At 43.3% G+C, this 20,399-nt stretch overlaps 1 protein-coding gene across 3 annotated transcripts in view; it reads right to left on the bottom strand.

Moving 5' to 3' along the window:
• Positions 1 to 20,399, bottom strand: part of cyth1a (cytohesin 1a) — a 39,710-nt gene that overhangs the window by 1,532 nt on the left and 17,779 nt on the right. Inside the window, exons 1-10 of one of the 3 annotated variants that reach the window (XM_042392450.1) lie at positions 17,269 to 17,378; positions 10,253 to 10,335; positions 7,995 to 8,059; positions 6,621 to 6,687; positions 6,397 to 6,515; positions 5,276 to 5,356; positions 4,935 to 5,047; positions 4,067 to 4,215; positions 3,826 to 3,938; positions 43 to 121 (exon numbers count right to left, since the gene is read on the bottom strand). In XM_042392450.1, coding sequence (XP_042248384.1) covers positions 43 to 121; positions 3,826 to 3,938; positions 4,067 to 4,215; positions 4,935 to 5,047; positions 5,276 to 5,356; positions 6,397 to 6,515; positions 6,621 to 6,680 — 714 coding nt within the window. In that variant the 5' untranslated portion in view covers positions 6,681 to 6,687; positions 7,995 to 8,059; positions 10,253 to 10,335; positions 17,269 to 17,378. Of the gene's footprint in view, positions 1 to 42; positions 122 to 3,825; positions 3,939 to 4,066; positions 4,216 to 4,934; positions 5,048 to 5,275; positions 5,357 to 6,396; positions 6,516 to 6,620; positions 6,688 to 7,994; positions 8,060 to 10,252; positions 10,336 to 17,268; positions 17,379 to 20,399 lie in introns of those variants that run through there. The other 2 variants (XM_042392449.1, XM_042392448.1) reach the window with 2 other exon arrangements.

The following is a 20,399-nucleotide window of genomic DNA, read 5'->3' as shown; positions in this document are numbered from 1 at the left end:
AATAAAATCTTCACTGTGACTGATGAACCTAGCCGTACTCACTGTGGTGTACTCAAAGTAGTACAGACAGTTGTCTGTGAGGATGAACCATCTCCTCTTCCAGGTTTTTACTCGTCCCCCTGTGGAGCAAAAGGCCAGCGTCAGAGAGGTTCAGCAAGAGAAATAGAGAGAGAGAGACGAGCACCGAAGCACCAGGTCGAGCAGCAGACAGGCAGACAGATGTATGAGCAGACAGACAGATGACGGCTCCAGAGGGCTCCTTTTCCCAGAATATCCCACTATTTGCTCTGATCCACCACTGCACCGTGCGCTCACCGTCACCACAGCTGCATCGCCTTCACCTGTCTGGGTGTTTTCCTTCTTTTGTTTAATTTGGCGATTTAAGGAATTGTTTTTACACCAAAAATGTTATAACAGGTCCTGGACACTCAACAGTTAAATCCCAAATGGTTGATATATACCATATTAAGGATAATTGGAGTCAGTGTGGGGATGCTATATGATAAAGCTTCATTGCTCCTTAAATGACGCCCTGTGTCTCTCCTTAGTTGCTGACTCAGATAATAAGTCTGGAAAGCTGGGATCAATAGGCAGGATACAGATCTATGTGCTTTGCACTCACTGAACTTAATGAACTACCACCTAAATGAAGTTACTAGAGGACAGTTATAAATATGGAAAGCAATGAAATTACCATATGAGGGTTGAATGTTGAAACTAAGGAGTAACTGAGAGGTCATTTTATACAGCCCAGGATTAAGTTCTTGCCTCTTTCATGCCCAGTAGTGGCTCTCTGGTTAACTCTGTGCCTGCTGATCTGTAGCTGACCTCTGACCCCCCTTTGTCACCCATACTTCCTGTGAGGGGAAACCTGATCACAGAAGCAGATGGCAGCTTCGCTCTCTGAGGATGAGATGCCAATGACAAACTGAGTCGGGCAGGAAGCTCAGCGCCTGGAGCTGTTCGGCTACTCTACAGGCATCTCAGACTTGAATTTCCTGTTTTGGCTTTGTTAAGTAACTTCTCAGCTATACAGGAGCAGTGTTCAGTGAATGGGGAGACAAAATTTCTTTCTAATCATGACATAAAGACCTAAGCCTTGTCTAGACTAGGCTATCCCACCACCAATGTTAGTAAAAAGCTGCATTTTGAAACCCATCTACCATGACAGAGGAGAGCTAAGTGGATGCTTTTCAGCACACATAGACATGTAGAACACACTTGTATTATCATATAACAGCCTTAGCACTGTATATGATATCCCATCATATCGCAGATGTCATGATAGGTCAAACGCTTTGGTCTATATTTGTTATTATCTACAACGACACGCTTCACTCGACAGGCAGAGATGGAGAGCCCCTCGCCACATCTCGACGCATCAGCGTGTTGCAACAAAAAAGCAGACCAACAGAAAACACAGACGTGATGGAAGAGTCACACAGCTGACGGCCGGAGAGTTTGATTGGGTTGGAGGTTTGCGATTAGATTTGATGGTCATGTCAGTTTCCTGTCACTCTGAGAAAGACAGATGACCTCCTCCCGTGCAAGAATGTCTGGGACGAGGCGGGACGTCCCAGCAGATTGTTGCAAGGGTGTGGACGGTGCTAGGCCGGAGTGGAGCTAAGTGGAGGGAGTCACCCATGCAAGACGGGGCTGTGGGAGGCTGGGCAAGCGGAGGTTAAAAGGGAACAGGTGGCCTTTTAAATAATTTCTGGTTGTTGATGTTTTGTTGTTTTATGATCCCCTTGAAAATTATTAGCAATGGTTACTCTTTTTACCTAATATTGCTTTTTATTTTTGTGCAAAAAAATAACCCCAATCCCATTCAATTACCACATTTCTGCACCAATTCAATCTTATTTTGTAATAGGAAAGGTGCACAAATTACCAGAATGCACTGCTACTAACCATGTGCAATTTGAGTATATATATATATAAAGCATGCATGAATCATTTGAACCATGCCTGAATCCCTTTCAGCACACTCCTCTGCCCATGCTTCTCTCCCACAGTTTGGTCCAGTCCGGTCTAGTGCCAAACTTAGTCGCATCCACATCGTTACCCTTCAGATCCACTTACAGCATTACAGAGATAAGAGGAGCAGAGCCATATTGTTGAAAAGGTGCAGTATTCCTTTTCCATGCAACCAGAGAGCAAACGACAATAAGCCAATGGGTAAATGGGTTCATGATCAATTTGGAGAGTCAAGCAAAGTCCTTTGTTGTGCTCGCTGTATGGAAAAAAAGGTATAATGCAGCTTCCATAAAACAGAGATCAAAGAGAGTGACCACCACAGCGTACAGAGAAAAAAGAAGGTCAAACTGCTCAGTAGAGTGGTCACAAAGCATCAGCTCCCCGAGCCGAGCCCACGGGGTGGCAAATGCACCCAGCGACCGCCCGGCAACCACCCACAGAGATAAAAGACAGTGGGGAAAAAAACCACCAGCTCAATGAGAGACTCGACAGACAAACAAACATCTGAGGTTTAAATGAGTCAATGGAGAGACAAACAATAAAAATAAAAACCTATAGACAAAAAAAAAAAAAAAAACCTGTATGAAAGTTAAAAAAAAAAAAAAAAAAAAGAAGAATAGAACAAAAGCATGGCGGACCACCAAAAGCACCTGAGAGCTGAGAAATGGACTAGCGTTTGGGAAGAGCAGGTGTACATACCTCCTGAGGAAAGACAACAGCCAAAATCATGGGAACAAACAAACAAACGAAGAGGAAAAGGAAACAAAAAAATCAAATTAAATGATAAGGAATTATTGCACCACAGTCCTGTTCATTTTGGCTCCAAGGAGGCTTTGATGCACTGCTTTACAGCTTTTTAAGTTGAAAATACTGTATTTAGTAATGAGTAAGCAGATTTCTACACATCTGCTGTTGTAGTTTTAGTCCACACGGAGGAGCTCTACTCAATGTGAACTTGTCACAATTACTGCAAAGCACTACATTAAATATCACCTCCATTTGGGTCAATTTCCTGAGATATCCAGTAGTTTACCTTCCACCCTGATTGTTTTACTCAAATCTCCTAATTTGGCATTATTGGAGAAAGAGTAATTCTACCTCGGTGTATTCGGTTGTAAAGAGTCACAGCGACTGGAAAATTCAATTTGACTTTAAACATTCATGCTTTTTTATGAAATTCATTGTGAATCTGGAAACCAGACAGAGATCTCAGAGGAAATAGAGGATGGAGAGTTGGGGAGTCCAGGGTTGTGCTTTTCTACTTGTGAAGTGCTTGCGACCATTAAAAGTACCAGCTGACATCCTGTGGACCATTTGTAATGATATAGGCACAAGAAGTGTATGTGTATGTGCATGTTTATGTCTCCAAACATATGTTTAAGCTAGAAATTAGCAATGTTTTTTTTTAAATTTCTTGATTTATATACTCTGTGTGGCTATGAAAGTCAGTATTTGTGTGTGTGCATGAATGTCAGTATATGAATATGCCTTCTCTTAAATAATTCAAAAGCCTCCACATATGGTGGTCTGATCTCAAGGCCACATTCATAATACATTAAAGCAGGCAGAGATGTCTTCAGATGTCTCAGGTCGAGCATGAACACACCTATTCACATATGCTCACAGGTACCTAACACACTCGCATATGCGCACACACTCACAGGTTATTGACCTCAGGGTAGACATTGGTTATCACTTTATACAGGCTGATTCTGAACCCTGAGATAGTCCACCTATATGTGCTGCTATGACGACAAAGTCATCTATCGGAGCAGCCGTATTGATGAGAATGCCATCATTTTAGCAATTCATTATGTGCCCAAGTAAGTGTATTTTCTGGGTCACTCACCCAGTTTTAGCAGCCAGCCCTCTCTGTCTGGATTGAAGAAAGTGTGTGTGAGGTCGTTGCCGTCGTCCTCTGGGATTTTGAAAGGCTCGTTCTTGATGCTCTCATAAAGATTCTACAAGGAGAGTTAGAGTTGTGAATATGCAGCAAGTTTGAGATTAGAGAAAGGTGCAGGGTCACATTGCGAAGAAAAACACACAAGGAAGGGACATAACAGAAAAAGAGTTTGGAAGCGCTCCTCACCCGGAGCAGGTCTTCAGGTAAGTCTCCTCCATCGTTGATTCCTCTGTTCATGGAGATGAATCGTTCCACAGTAGGCTTGTCCTTCACATTCGGGTTGTGGAGGCTGGTGTTCAGCATGATGATGGCAAATGACAGGATGTAACAGGTGTCTGTTACACACAGAAACACACACAGACACACCATATGATCACACTGTGAGAGAGAGATGAGCTTTACGAGTTAGCGAAAGGTTGCTGTTTACCATAAAACTGCTGCCAGTATTTAATGTAGAGTTTAAATAGGAATGTAAATTAGCTGAGCTAACTGCTTCTGACTGCACTTTGGGGACCACAGTCTAACAGAGAGGAACAGATAGGCGAAGCTTCGTTAGCGACGAGAGTGGGTGGGAGTGAAAGGCTGCGTGTGGGCAGCTAACTATGCATGTGTGTTTCTGAACGGGCACCCTTGTGCGTGTGTGTACGCTAAAAGACAACGTGGAAAGCACACGGCTGACGCAGCAGCACTTTATCTGGCCCGTTGGCTGGCTGTTGAGAAGTCCCATGCATTATTCACATCCATCTGCGTCTATGTTAGAGGCAGCCGTCTGCTACGGGCATTATTTCCCAAAAGCCAGACACTCCTCTATAACACAGATCACCTCAGCAGACTGTGTGTCTGCTAAATAAAACCGTTTAGATATGACCCGTACAGTCCATTAAAAAATACAAAATTAGAGTTATTATTATCCTGATTAGGGATTTGAATCAGAGTAACTATATTTATTAATGTGCAGTCCTTTAATTCTTTGTTTCACTGCTCATACATTCACAGGTCTTTGGCTTTTTATGGCAGTACTGAAAGCTGGGGCTGTAAAGTATGTCAGCCCTACCTGTGGACTGGAAAACACCAGGGTTGCACTGGCAGTAGCGCTGAGCAAAAGCCTCCATCATGCGGTCAATCTTCTGGGCTTCTCCCGGTAGCCGAAAGCTCCACAGGAACTGTCTGTCGGGGGACACAGCTGAGTCGTCAGCCACACGCTCTCAGATACTGTGAGAAAGCTAAATAAATTCTGTCATGCTACAGGACTGAAACTGACACCTGCATTTTCATAAAAAAAAAAATGGACCGTATCACACATGATTTACATAAAAAGGGGACAAAGCTATGAGGATCTAGCTGTGAGTAGTGAGTGAGTATGTAGCAGATGTGAGGATGCGGGTGCGGTCATACCTTAGGGCCTGAACCAGGTTGAGGTCTGTGAACTCATGAAGCTCCACAAAGGCATGGAGGACTTGGATATTAAAATCATCTCTGTAGGAGACAAAAAAGGGGCAAATTCTTATAGTTAAACATTTAAAAAGTGATTGTTTGCAAACCCAACAAAAGAAAGAAATAATTAAAGATTGTTACCAATAAGCAAATCTACAAAAAGGAACTGTTGGCTCAAAGCTGTATGTAAAAGCCTGATTGTTGCTTCATTTGAAATGTAGATGTTAGAGGACCCATCAGGCTCGTGTCTAAGGACCAGCTCTGTCACACATGGTCTTGAGAAGTCTATGAGATCCGGTGGAAGAGGATAAACACATCCCACCTGCTTCATTTATCATCTAATCTTGATCATGACATCATTCTCGACCTTTATGCCCTTCAGAGTAAATGATCTGCCCTGTGGGATCATGGGGTGGCTCTAAGGTGCTCTCCATGACAGAGTTATGTTATTCCCAGTGGACAAGTGACTAATCCTATCTCCCGTGCTGATCCGGCCCCTCCTTCCAGATCAGAAACACGCAGAAAGCTTGATAACAATCAAACAGAAAGCATCCATCAAAAGCCTGTGCTCCATTTCCTGGTCTGACCTCACCGACCACACCCTGACTGTAACACTGCCTGCTCTTTAGTCCCCATGCGCTACATACTAAACATCAGGCCCATCCTTATTTCCTGTATTATGTGTTCACTCTAACAAGGATGCCCTGCTCTCCAGTCAAATCTTTAATTGCCTTCCAAGACATGCATGCATTCTCAAGTTGTGAGTCTCTTGATCACGTTACTTATGAATGAGTAAGATAATGAAAGACAGATGGAGGCTATTGAGTAACGACGGACATCGTCTTGAGAGGACTGTCTAAATGTGGAACCAATAATCTATGTTTGGGAAAGGATGGGTGTGCCTGACCAAGAGGAAACAGAGCAATACGGAAAGTATGCGCTCTCGAAGAGGGTGATCTCTGTTCGATGCTCTTATCAACCACATGGTTGGATGTGTACAAAAATCCACATAGAGAGGTAGAAACTCTGATAGGGAGATGGTTAGATAGAGAATAGAACAATATATCTGTCTTTAGGCCGACCTCTCTCCGAGGTAATCTCCAATAGCTGTTTTGTTGAGGCCCTCGCCCTTGTAGAGGAATTGAGCAATGTCGTCACTGGTGTTCTTCAGCAAGTCATTCTCTATCAGGAACTGGATCCCCTGTAAAAGAGACAGCGCCCCAGATTACATCCTGCTTATGAAAACATGTGAGACAAATCATATTTCTTAAGAATCATGACACGTTACTTAATTTCTTCCACCTACCTTTTTGGGGTCCATGTTGAATTTCTTACGGCCCATGGCCACCTGTTTATTCCTCTGCATATTTTTCCTGGAACATCAGAGCGTAGGCTGCTGTTAGTTGTCCTTGACATATGAACGTAATATGTAATATGTTGTGGTATATGAGTGGTTTATGTAACAATTACAGTGTAAAAAATATTTTTATTACAGAATAATCAGCCAATTTTTTTGATCAGTCATTTGGTCTATAAAATTTCAGAAAATGGTGAAAAATCACATTTTCCAAGAACTCAAAGGGATGTTTAAAGGCCAAACCTATGGATATATTATATACTATTACAGACAACAAATAAAATAAGCAAATATTAACATTCTAAAATTCTATCTAAAAACTGATAGCAAGTACCAGTGATTTTTGGCACAATTAATTTTCTCTTAATCTACTAATGGATTAATCATTTCAGCTCTACTATGTATACACGTTTTGCCTTTTTGATATGACTCATTCAGAACCAACAAAATCCAACATATTGATGATCCATCATCTTACTAATTCTAGCATGGCTCAGATCAATTCAATAAGTTCATTCATTCATTTCCTCAATGAATCTTCTAACATTTTTCATTTGTCCGGCAGCGGCCAGACCTTTTCCCCCCCTTCGACCGTGATGACAAAGCGTTGATGAAGCGTTTAACGTCATGCATATGGGAACGACTCATTTCTCAGGCCTTGAGTAATTCAGAGGTCAAAGTGCACTCCAAGAGTCCGCCATCACCATGGTTACGTCTCCATCTCCAGCCGGTGAGAGGTCACCACTTCTTCCCACTGATTCACTAGCACCAGCATTCCTTTGGCTTTTGTTTGCCAAAGTCCAACACTCAACTACACAGATGCTCCACAAGGGAGAGTACAGCTGACATCAGCAGTGTAGTCTGATTGTCATGTTCTGTCTTCAATAAATGGATCATAGGAAACTTTGATCACAAGAAGGTGCCATAACCCTTAATGGGTTTTGGATCCTAGAGAAAGTGCATTAGGAATATTCTGTAGCTGATGGGATCCCTATCCACTTGAGTAGACCAAACCTGAGTGCTCCCTCTCCTGGGACCATCCATTGTCTGCTTCTGCCCGTACACCCACTGCATTATTCAATGAGGCCTCCCATCATGGGGGTGTGCCTGATGAAACATTTAAACTGCCTTAAAAGCATAGCCAATTTGGGTAGGGTGTTTGGTGTGACTGGATGGCCCGACTTGGCCATCAAACATTAATAACTGACAGCTTCATTTGCTAGGTTAATAGAAGGCAAACAACAAGCCAATTTGGACAACAGAGAGGGAAATATGTGTGTAGTTTGGGGGGGTGGGGGGGGGGGTTGGGTCACATTTTCTTACCTCTCCTCAGTGGAACCCAGGTTCTCGATCTCACTCGTCACTTCTGCTATCTCATCCTTCAACCGCTGCAGAGAAGACAGGAGTGTTAGTCTTGAATATGATGAGTATCATAGCGATATGAATACACCATCTGGCTATTTCAATATTGGAAGGGTGTGACCAACACAAACAACATACAAAGCATTCGTATAAAAAACAAAACAAAACGCAAGGGCTCTATAAAACAATGCAAAGGGAGAGGCTATCATCTCTGATTATCTCTGTTCGTCTGTCAGCCAGGTGGCCTTTTATCACACAAATACTCACATCAGAGCCTTCATCAACAAAGAGAGCGGAGTCACTTCTCAGGAGCTGAAACTTCACACTCTGCTGCTCATTCAGATCTCCTCAGTTCTCTAAAAACTGAGAGTAACTGTCTGTATCTCATATCAGAGAATGTGTGTTTGCGTGTATTTCTCTCCCAAACAATCCTCTCAATCTGAATTTGATTAGGCTGAGAAAATTCAGGGATAACCTCAATACAAATGGATGTAAGAAAGCGTGAAAGTGGATTATATTTTGTGTAGCGTTTTAGTGATTAATGGCCTTAGAGGCAGATTTAGTTGATCAAGCCAGGCCCACTGGTGCCAGACTGGCGCAGTAAGGGCACTGCAGAGGGTAGAGGATGGAGAGGGTGACGTCAGCTTGATGAAAATGTGGAATAATAGAGTGGCACAAGAGAAGTCTGGTATACAGCTATTGGTCATGAGAGGCTTCGACGCTCCTAGTAAAGGTTACAATCATCGAGCCTTTCCATTCATATCCAGCTGCAGTGTTAATGTATCATTTCTCCTGCATAATACCAAACCACTATAGCCCAAACCACAAAGGGAACATCTGTGTTTTCAAGGCCTGCGCAATCACAACACATTCCTCAGATGCTTGCCTCCGCAAACAAAGGCTGTGCTCGTACAGGAAAGCGGGTGGCTACGGTGGGGGCCTTGACAAGCAGTACCACAGGGGAGAGTTGTGGGAGTCGATGAGTAGGAGAGGGGTCAGTGTGAAAACCACAGAGGAGGAGGATGATGGGGGAAGATGGGGGCAGCAGTGGTGTCCAGAAAAGAGGGTGGGAGGGGGGCTGCGATGGTGGAAAAGAGATGATGTGTCAGATCACACCTCCAATGTTTGTGTGTCAGGGCCAGAGACATCTGAAGGCCAACTCTCTGTCAGGGCATGACGTGTGACATGTCTGTCACCCCTGTGTATCATTTGAGTATGGAGCTGGTTAAAGAGTGGCAGGATTGACCTGAGCAGCAAGCTACAATCATCAGATGCACTCTACGGTCAGGGCAATAGCAAAAAGAATCCTCAGGGGCTATGGACAGGAATCAGACAAACCACTTTAGGTATTCAGCCAGGCTGATTTAAATCCTGGCTCACTTTGGAAATCAGGGAGTAAATGAGGGATATTCAACTGGCTGTATAAGCACATTCCTCATATGAGCATAATCCTAATTTATCTGCATGCTTGTCTTATTTTAATACTCTACCGTGTTGTGGTCCAAACAACATTTCAATAAACCGTGAAAAAGAGATAACTTGCATCCATAAATAGAGATCTCTGCTGAATGGCTAAACAATAAACAGACACAGTTTTCTGAGGAAGTGAGCACTCGGTAGGAAATACTTCACATTCCACTTGGGGTGAAATGTTTGAAAGGGGAATTTGCACAAAGACAGCAAAAACTGGATGGAGGAGTTAAACGTTTAATCAAAAAGCAGAGGAGTTGCAGTTGTAGCTGAAGGCAGTGGAAGTGAGCCAAGAGTCTGGACCTTGTAGGTCAAAAAATAAAAACCATCTTGCCCGATGAGCCACTAAATCTCAGACTTGGTCATTTTAATGTTTAAATCTCTTAAATGTTTTATTATGATTAGTCCTGCTGTAATAAAAAAGTATCTCTGGATCCAAGTAGTATAATTTTTATTAAACATACACGCTTTTACAGCAGGACAGGCAGTTGAGTAAAATACTTGTTTCCAGTGAAAATCAGTAAGTTTATTTCTTTTGAACTGTGTCATTTTTTGACAACTTTGTCAAAATACTGACTCACTCGGCATACAAAACATCAGCAAAACTAAAAATAAATAACCTTGAAAGGACATTTTCAGCAGCCACATCAGGTACATGCTTTTTTTTTGTTCCTATCTGCTGTTTGTGTGGATTAAACATTTGCACATACAAGCATTACCAGAGCCCCCATATACTATCTTAATATTACCTGAATGTCCTCCAGCAGCTCCTGCTTGCGCCGGCGGATATTCTCCAGCTCCTGCTGCTCCTCTGGGGTGAGGTCGTCCGGCACTAGGGAGAGATGAGAGAGAAGATGAAGTGTTAGGACAGTAGTGCCCAAAATATAATGCACCTTTATCCTTTTCTTTGAATATCTGTCTATCCCTTAAGGTACGTCCCTTAAGGTATCCTCAGGGGAGTGGAGGGGACAGAGGAGAGGAGAGGAGAGGAGAGGAGAGGCTTCTTTCTTAGTTGTGGCATCAGTGATGGATCAGCGAGCTAGCCTTTCCCATAACTACAAACTCTCTCAGCGTGCGAAACATTGACACCGACAGCAAACAAAGTCTGCTGCGGCCAGGTGCACTTTGAGGAGGATTTAACTTTTGTGCGACTACATGAAACAGCTCGAGTCAGCCAAGCAGCGCTGAGCATCAGTGCCAGAGTAGCACAAATGTGACAAGTCTCAAAGCGCTGCCAGTCCTCTTGTCACTCACACCATAAGCCGTTATAATTAGCTTTGTCTGTGCCAAGGACTGAGGTGCGAGCAATGTGTCCTGATTGATGGACAATGCATTTGTGTGTCTGTGGGTGTGCCGAGGGACACCACTGGTATCAGCACTCTAATCATAACAGCGGTCCAAGCACAATCTCTGTTTTGTTTACTTTAGCACTGCATTGGAGGCGTTTTTCATTTACTGTTTCTCTGTTTTATTCCATTTGAAAACCAGGTGATTCTTGTCACTTACTTGAGGAACAAGACCATAAATGACAAATAACTCCCTTTTGGAAGGATATAGTTAATATGCAACTTTGTCTGCTTCTAAAAAGCTTTGTGACTGGAGGGAATAGATTACACTCCTCTGATGTTTGCAAAAACTTACCACTTGCTGTAGCAATTTTCTCTTTTAATTACTGCAGACACTGCAGTGCTTTGTAATAATCCAGGATGACGTCTAATAATAAATATTCTTAGATATCTGGATTTGCATCAAGCACCATTAGTTACAGTATAATGGGTATACAGTTAGAAATTAGACACATGGTAGTTTTGCAATTTATATTTTGAGTATTATTACAGCATTGTCTAGTTACCAGTATTTCCAGTCCATATGAGTGCCTTGTGTTTCCGACTAGATACATTTTTTGCACAAACATTTGCACAATAGTCATAAGCTGAAAGTCCTGTGATATGAAATGAAAGTCGGTGTCCTCCGAGGTGCAAGACACCGACCACTAGACTGCTCTACTGCACGATATGTCATGCAAAGTGTTATTTGGCAGACGTTTACACAGAAAGATTCTTGCAGTATCACAAGACTAGATATATTTAGCATGTGTAGCCCCAGTGGCAATCACACCCCCTGAAAACCAGTGTCATATTTAAGTAAATGAGCTGCAAAAGTCACAATGTCCGTTACGTTGGAAAATCATCTCTGTCAATCAGTGACTCTTTCTCTGATTCCCCCCGTGGCCGAAAACACAAGCTTCCTCCTGTGACCTCCCCTCCTTCCCTCATTACCTCAGCAGCAGGGTTCAAAGGTTAAAGGGGTCGAGGCTAGGGCTGGACTTGGTGGATCTCTGCAAACGGTTAACAAGGTAATGGTTATAAAGTGACGGAAGCTGAGGACAGAGGAATCTTCAACACAAGGTATTATATTACTCATTCCAAGACTATCTATGATACTAACAATGACCCTTAAAAATCTCCTTTTTCCCTTTGACTTTTTCCTCTCATCTCCAAATTGAAAACTGCCTCACGTTCCTTGCACAATATTGGTCTCATATAATCCTAATAAACGCTAAAGTTTTAAGTATGAGTGGCTAACCTCCGAGCAGTAAAGGCTTGGTGGAATGAAGGTTACAAAAGCAAAACAAAATCTGGCACAGCAATCAATAAAGCAAGGACACGACCAGCCATCCAGAGATTAGGAGCTTCACTGTGTTTCGAGACGCACACACACATATACACACAGTTAATTTTCCTGCAAAGAATATTTAATTCAAATGTAAAACCCTAAATAAATTGGCATTTTACCTCTCCAGCATTTAAAAGATATCCGAAAGAAAAAAAATGTATGCTACAGCACGTAAAGCACTTATTTTAATAACATAAGGCATGCTAACCTAAACATCTTGAGGCACATACCCATGACATTCACTGGAATGTCTGCTAATATTCAACACAGGGATAATAGACAATAGATGGGGGTCTAAAACAAGAGCCTTATAGCGAGCCGTTAAGGAGATTGAAAGCTCCGCAACAAAGCAACATTGTCCTCCCGTCTTGTTTCAGACAGCTGGGGGAGAACAGCGGTCCACTCGAGATTGACCTTTCACACTCATACCTTACAGCCTACAGTATCACTGCAAAACCAGCCGCATCCATCCCAAATGTTCTGGGTATCCATGGAAACCGTGGTTAGCTTGGCACAACTATTTTCACTTACGAGGGGGAGCTGACAGGATGGTGCAGAGAAAAGACAGGCACCAAAATAAACAGTTGCACAACCGATTGAGAGCAGCTTATATCGGGGGAGATGTTAATGTTTTAGATACAGGCCGGGATGCACGATAAAGCGCGCGATGCATGCACATGTGCAAAGAAAAAAGTGCTGATAGGTCTGAGATTTCATGGGCCTTCTTCCATTTAATGAAGTTGTCTCCCGATCGACTGGGTGAATTAATGTCACGCTGAGCAAACCCAGAGCAGGGCTGTGTGTTCAACAGCACAAACAAGAGCAACAGGGAGGATGAGCTTAAAGGGGGAAGTCCATTCCTCTTTCTGGAAACATGATGTCAGGCTGGGAGGCTGGCGGATGCTGAAGGGAGCCATTGCACAAAGCGCAGGACAGCGGGACCCAGCACAGCAAAACCGCAGCATTCCTGGCTTAGAAGAGGATCACGAAGTGAAGGATTGATAGGGGAGAAGAACTGGAGAGAGGACTATAATTTGATGCCAAGGAGGAGATAGAAAGTCACTGAAAGGAACATAATCATTTGAGGATGGAAATCATCTGTCCACTCGCCTCTGTCAAGAGCACAAAGAAGGAGCTTGAAGAAAATCAGTATCTTCCAAAAGGCCCTGCAATTAACACGTCATCTCATGTCAGCCACATGGTGAGAGTTATTCAGGGAACCAGCCTATCAGGTGCCTGCCTGGCTCCACCCAAAATAAAGAAGACCAGGGAAGAGAAAGGCCCCATAATGCTTGTGCCAGAGGTGGGTACCAAGTAGGTGTCATTTCCCAGAAGACAGCAGATGAGGGGGAACCCATCCACTTAACTAAATGCTGAGAGCTGCTTGTTTGCCTTCTGTCTGGGCGCGCTGTTTGGCTGTCATTCAGCAAACCTCTGCACTGGCACAGCCAATGAAAAGAGGCTGTCATCAGAAAAAAAAAGAAGAAGCGAGAATGAGGGGGAGAAAGTGAGGAGACAGAAAGGGCAAATGAGGTGAATAAAGAGTGATGGAGAGTTTCTGTAGAACTGAAAGCATGTTAATTTATCAAGATAGCATCACTGATGCCCTGATAACACACCAGCTCTTACTGATATAGGTAATAAGATAAAAAAAAGTTTGTAAACAGTAAGATGGGAAATGTTGTGGTCTTCCCTTCAATGTTGCTCATCTGCCGGGTCTATATCTGTTCTAGGAGCCTTTCATATGGTAGAGGGCCCCTACAGCAACCTGACAGGGCCCGTGTGCGGTGAAAAACACAGCCGCCCACGTTCTCACTCTTTCAGACACTCATGCTGCCTGGAAAACAGGTCATTCAGGGGAATCACATACACATGCGCACGGAGGCGTGCATACAGTCACATGCACACACGCGTAACGCCCGCACACGGATGCCTGGGGCCACCACAGTGCGTGTCCCGCTGTGCCCGGCGCTGTCAGTGCTCAGCGACTTGCTTTTTGTTTCAGCTTTCAACACTAAAACCATCTGACTGGAACTGTCCAGACTGTGACATTCAGACTGAATCCATTATATCGCTGAAAAAAATGTGAATCTTAAATCACTTAGTCTATTCAGTTTTAATTAGAGATTTTTTTAAAAAGTACTGGTATAACGAAACGAGGCCAGTCACTTTAAGTATTAAAAATATGACATATCATTTGTGAAAGTGTCATTAGCATTTTCTCATAGTAGCAGTGATAATACATTAAGTCTTTGATAGATTGAATAACTTGCTGAGATCAAGGTGGTGCAAAGTGATTTGAAAATGTGTGAGTGGAGATAAGATAATGACAATATTCCTGTGTTAAAGTACTGATACAAGTGCTCTATTGTCAAATCTGGGGCATTATAATCTGAGTTTAGTCCTGCCCTTCCCTGGCCCTCATTACTCCTGAGTGCTGTTTAACCCAAATTTAGGGCTCGAAACACTCAATACATTCCCTTTGTGTGTAATCGCGGTGCCCACTCCTGAATTGGTGCATCCCGATCCCCTTCGGCAGATCCCTTCGGAGTTTTGTGCAACTCTTTGGCTTTAAAGTTTTAATGCTTCACTTGAACCCTAAAATCCTTTTTTAAAAATGAAGATTTTTAACCATGTGTCTCCTTATGTTTTTGCTTTTGTGCCACAGTGACCGGCTTTAGAAAGCGTCTGCAGGGTTCCTAGATGGGCGAAGCAGTTTTAGCGAGGGCTGGGTCAGCGGAGAGCGCCGGGGAGGTGACATCAAGGGAGATACCAATTATAGCTCCCTCTCCCACAGCAGCAGAGGCCACTAATACACATCCTGATTGCTATCCTGGCAGAAGAGGCAGACGTCTCATTTCAACCCAGATCACTGAAGAACTCTCCTTGGAAAATGAGGAAATTAGAATTCTGAGTGCTTGTAGGATCTCTCACCCCCCCCCGCCCCCTCTCCCTGCAGATGTGACCCATTTTAGGGAGCTCCTCTCAGCTCGTGAGGGAAAAAAAAAAAACTATCAACTAAATAAGCTCCTCACCTAGGCTGCCCCTAGTGACACAGCTACTAGACAGGGTCACAACGTGCACACATAGATATAATTAGATGGACATATCTAAAAGCTCTGCGGAAGTTTTACACTAAAATGTCGAGCTTCACGGCAGCAGATGGAGGCATCAATGAATATATTCACACCACGATGCTGCCTATGATCTGCTGACTGAGGGAATATGCAAAGTGATACACATCCATTTCTGTAGCCACGTGTTTAGTGTGCGAGTGTGTGTGCGTGATTACATTTTGATGAAGTGCACACACTGATCGAGGCGAATGAATGACACTGGTGCTGTAGCAGCAATCGCTCCCTGCATGAGGTCCTTCATCTGCTGTGTCTACATCTCTTTTCCTCCATATCTTTATTGAAGAAACAGCATCCATCCGGCTTTTACGCACTGTCCATTACATTTGATTACCCACTCCTCTTCTTCCTCTATAATTTCTCCTCTCATCTTCCACTATCTCTTCTTTGTACATCCCTGTCTCTTTGTCTTATCTCCAACATGCAACCAAGATTATCGGTTTTCTCCAGGCCTCCCCCTGTTCCTTGAGGCTGCTGTTGTACACCTTTGTCCTCATGGTTACAGTGACAGCTCCCTTTAAACTTGCTAAAACACAACCTCCGCCCCCCAAGGTCCCTGTAGGGTCAATCAATAGACCCCTAGCCTAAACCAATAAGAGCGCCAGCTGTAACAAGAAGCAGTCTACTTCATGATGAGGTTTAATGCATTCAGCACAAAACACACACACACACGATCGATTATATGAGCTGGGATGGGCAAAAACACACACAGACGCACACACACACACACACAAAAATACACTAAGATCTATTAAATGGCTCTAAGCTTTCTGATCTTGAAGGTGATTTAAAAAGTTGATCTCTGATCTGAGACTGAATCTCATTACTAGCGTAAATCCCAAGGGGACTCTTGCTCATACATATTTGAAACCACACACACCTTCAGCTTCTGAACCAGACAGCCTGTAACAAAGTAGAGCAGGGGCTGTGAAGGAATGCCAGTCGGTAATGTGGGCACCGGCCCAAATGGGCTTACCTTTAACCTCCCTGTGCTTAGCTGCCACACACATAAACAGAACACAAGCTAAGCCCCAAATGGACCACCAATTACGGATCAAAAAATCCACAAAGCGTCCAACCTGACCTGGTCTAAGGGTAGGAGGAGGTGAAGGGGGACCGAGAGAGGGGGCAGATAACAGGAGAAGGAGCCCTGTGTTTGGCCGGGGAGGCGTGGGACGGTGAATGGCAGGAGAACACAGAGACAGTGGGAAGAGCGGTGGGACGATCACAGCTCTCCCTTTGTGTCTGCAAACGGCCTCTCAGGACATTCCTCAACAGGGCCCGATCATAGGGACTGATGGCTGGAGCATCCTTGGCTTTACTTCTCAGTCCAGACTCAACATCAATTTGTTAGTCATCCCAGCTTCCTGAAACCATCAAAATCATCCCTTTTGGGCCATTAAGTGGGATGATGAAGTCTTCTCCTGTCGTAGTCATAAAGGTTTTGCCTCCCACTGAACTTCTGCACTTTTATTGCTCAGATATATGATCCCAGAGAGGCAAAAACACCTTCCCACCATCCCCCATATATACACAGAGACACCTCACCCCCACTGACAGCACCACACAGCCCAATCATTGGCCTGCTGCACCAGCACTCAATCATCTCAAGTGTCTCTGGCCTCAACCACAACGCAACAAGCCATAAGCCAGATCAGGCTGGAGAATGACAGGACAGCTCAGACACGTGAGGAAAAGTCAAACCAGGAGTGCTTTATATGATTCCCATAGCTGTTATTGATCTGTGTAGCATGCATTAGCCCCAGCTTGACTGATTTCATCCTCAGCACTGCCCAAGTCTAGAAGGGGTGAACGTGGAGTCAGTGAAAACTGAAGTCCCACATGACAGCAAGTACCAAAGATGACAAGCTACACAAACAGACTTGTGGGAAATAACAAAAGATCTATTAACCAAACAAACACATAAGCAAATTTCTATAGAAGTGCGAACTAACCCGAGCGAGAATTCCTCCAAAGTGTCAGTTTTCTGTCTCCACTGAATCTCTCCTCATTTATATTTTTAAAAATCCAGCAGTCCTTTTTTTCTTCTGTCAGCTCCTGTGGCTTAACGTTGGTGAGCCGGACGTCCACATGTCAAGTGGCAGAGAGAAGGAGCCTGCTCCTCCAGTCAGGGAGAGAGATATCGCCAAGTTTTCTCAACTGTGTAGCACAGCTATCAGCTCCCAGGCTGCTCACAGCACACTGACACAGTCCATTTAGGAAAGAGCCCTACTCACTCACTACCTCCCTCCTCTCTCTCTCCCTCTCTCTCCTCCGTCCTTCTATCTCTTTCTCTCCTCTGCTGTCACTTGCATTAACATAGAGGCTCCACCCAGTGGTCATTCCCCTTCTCTGCCTCCTCTCTCTCACTCACTCACACACACACACACGCGCAATGGAAAAACTATATAGGCCCATCCACATGACTTTCTTACAATATTGTACAATATTGGTAAACTATATTGAATTAAATGAATTGTCACTTTAAGCTAGTATTCTCATGTATTTATTCAAATATTTTGGGAGAAATCTGAGTTAGTAACTAATTTGTATCAAAATTGATGAACATGAACACAGACACATTTCTCTTGGTACTCAAAAAGTATTGCAGTTGGGCAACCAGCCCTAATGACTGGATTCATGGATTACACGGATAAACAAATACTGATCGGCCGTAATGCCCATGCTTCAAAAACATTAAAACACATAAGCCCAAAAAAAAAAAAGAAAACATAAAAACTGGCTTATGTTAAAATGGGTCATTTTCAAAAAGGTATTAAATCAAAAGTCATATGTAGCTAATTATTTACAATCTTTGTCCAGTTACTAAAGAGCTACCATGCCAAAAAAAAAGACATACAAGGACATAAAAATAATATTGAACTTGTAGTATTTCTTCTTGTTCCGACACATCCGGTCATCTTCCAGAGAGACAGAGAGGAAGCCATAAACTCTTCCCTGACCTGTTGTTATGAGTCAGCACTTCAAGCCAGGTCTTCTCTCTCCTGACCAGTCATGCGACCAGTCATACTATCATTATCACCTCCAAACTCCCCTTTAACAATGGAGTCTGTGCTGAAGACAATCATGTATATTCTTTTTTTTTTTTTTCTTTTTAAAAGGGGAGCACAACAGCATTACCCTAATGCAAATGATGCATGCCGAGACATTGTGCAAGATTCCCGGAATTCCTCCTCGTCGTGTCCTGGGATGTGTGTTTTTACAGCATGAGTGTACACTTGCCTCGGGTAGGTCTGCAGCGCAGAGCAGACATGAGCGCTTGTCTCATGTCTGAACAGAGTTGGATGAGTCAACCTGGAGCCCTCTGCTGTGCCGGCTGCACTCTGCAGTCCCACAGATGACAGAGCTTCCTCTGACTACTGTCAGTATGGGAGCCATGTGTTACTACAGCTGTGTGATAAGTAATGATTTATATCCTACATTAAAAGGATAAAACCTAACCTAACTTCAGATTCAAAAAAAATTGTAAAACCAAAGTATAAGATGAACATTTCATAATTATTCAGAGAGGAATCCTTCAGAAAAGGCAGAAGCAGACAAACAGATCATGATACAATACAGATGTAAGGTGTTTCACTTTGAAAAAGAGAGGTCTGGACTGGAAAAACCTGCTCACTTGGTCATACTATTTCTATTAGTATTGTTATTATTCTCTCAAAATATGTAAAAACTACAGAAGATCAAGATCAGGCATGTTGTCTGAACATTACCAGAGGTTCTTCTGGGAAATGTAGAAAACCATTGAGTGAACCTTGAGTAGATATGTCAGGATGGAGGAGTATGTAAATATGTATGTGGTGACCATATTCAGTGTATGTTCCCTGCCTTTTTTTAAATGAAGAAATGTCTATCCATGACTCATCACAGATTACAGCCTCAGTGTCTATAAAGAGGAATTTTCCCTTCTCAGGTTGTTTCGTTTGGAGAATTTTTAGAGGCACAGAGAGATAAAAGTAATCAGTGTTTCAAAAGAAAAAAAAAAGCAGAAATATTCATTTCTTTCTTATTCCTTAGATCATCTTGTGATCTTTTAGATTAATCCAGAAACCCCTTGTGAGATCCTGACCCCGATGTTGGGCACCACTACACTACACGGCTGACGACATCAGCAACGTTTTTTAGCGCCTTGTCCATCCAATAGAAATGACAATTTCAGGAAATAACGTTTTTACAGTGAAGCTTTTAAGTAGCTACCTCCGTGAGCTATTTAACCCTGTTGCATTAACGTGAGTCGTGTATAAGTCACGCTATAGAGTCAGAGGATTGAGATGACACAGAGGAGGGCTGCTCAAACAGGAATGACCCCTGCCACTCCCCCAAGAGCACATTAACATCCTCTATTAGTTCACAGTTAAAGGGTCCGCTAGCTGTGTTAAGGCTGCTGTGAAGGAATGCTGGGACCAGAGGATGTGACTGGGTGGGAACTAGAGCTGAAGAATGTATAGCGAGGCCTGCCACCACACACAGCTTCAGTGTAAAGCAAACATACGGACGACTCAACAGCATAAACATCCTGCAGCTGTACACACAAACACACACACACGCACGCATACACGTACAATCCATCAGTATGGACACAAAAGATAAGCGTTCTTTTAATAATCTCCACTCTGTTTTATTGGCATTTATCAACGTTAATTGTTTTTAATAGGACAATGTGGAGGCTTCTCTGTGTTGATCCTCAGAAGCGGAAGTGCTATTTCTACCCACAATGCACGCCTTTGTCCTCTGATGCGGCTGGCCTTGATTCTTATCGGGGCTGACCAACTATCAACATCCTCTCTCGCCGCTCTCACCACTGAATCTCACACAAACACACACACACATATCCACAAAAAACACATGAGGGGGTAGCTGGAGGATCCATAAATATATATATATTGTTTTGTTTTTCAGTTTCTATCAATCTGCAGCTTCAGTTCTCTTTTCTCCGTCTTTCTTTTTCTGTGACAATGTAGATAATACAGCCCACACACAACTCGTGGGATGTCACTTCCTGTCACGCATATCGTCGAACTCTCGGCTTCCTGTTTGTGAGCCTTGCACATAGTTCATGGGAGGAGTA

The sequence above is a fragment of the Thunnus maccoyii genome, chromosome 18, assembly GCF_910596095.1.
Source record: "Thunnus maccoyii chromosome 18, fThuMac1.1, whole genome shotgun sequence".
Lineage (NCBI taxonomy): Eukaryota > Metazoa > Chordata > Actinopteri > Scombriformes > Scombridae > Thunnus > Thunnus maccoyii.
Note: the sequence above shows the minus strand (reverse complement) of the source record. Positions and strands in the feature narration are given on the sequence as shown.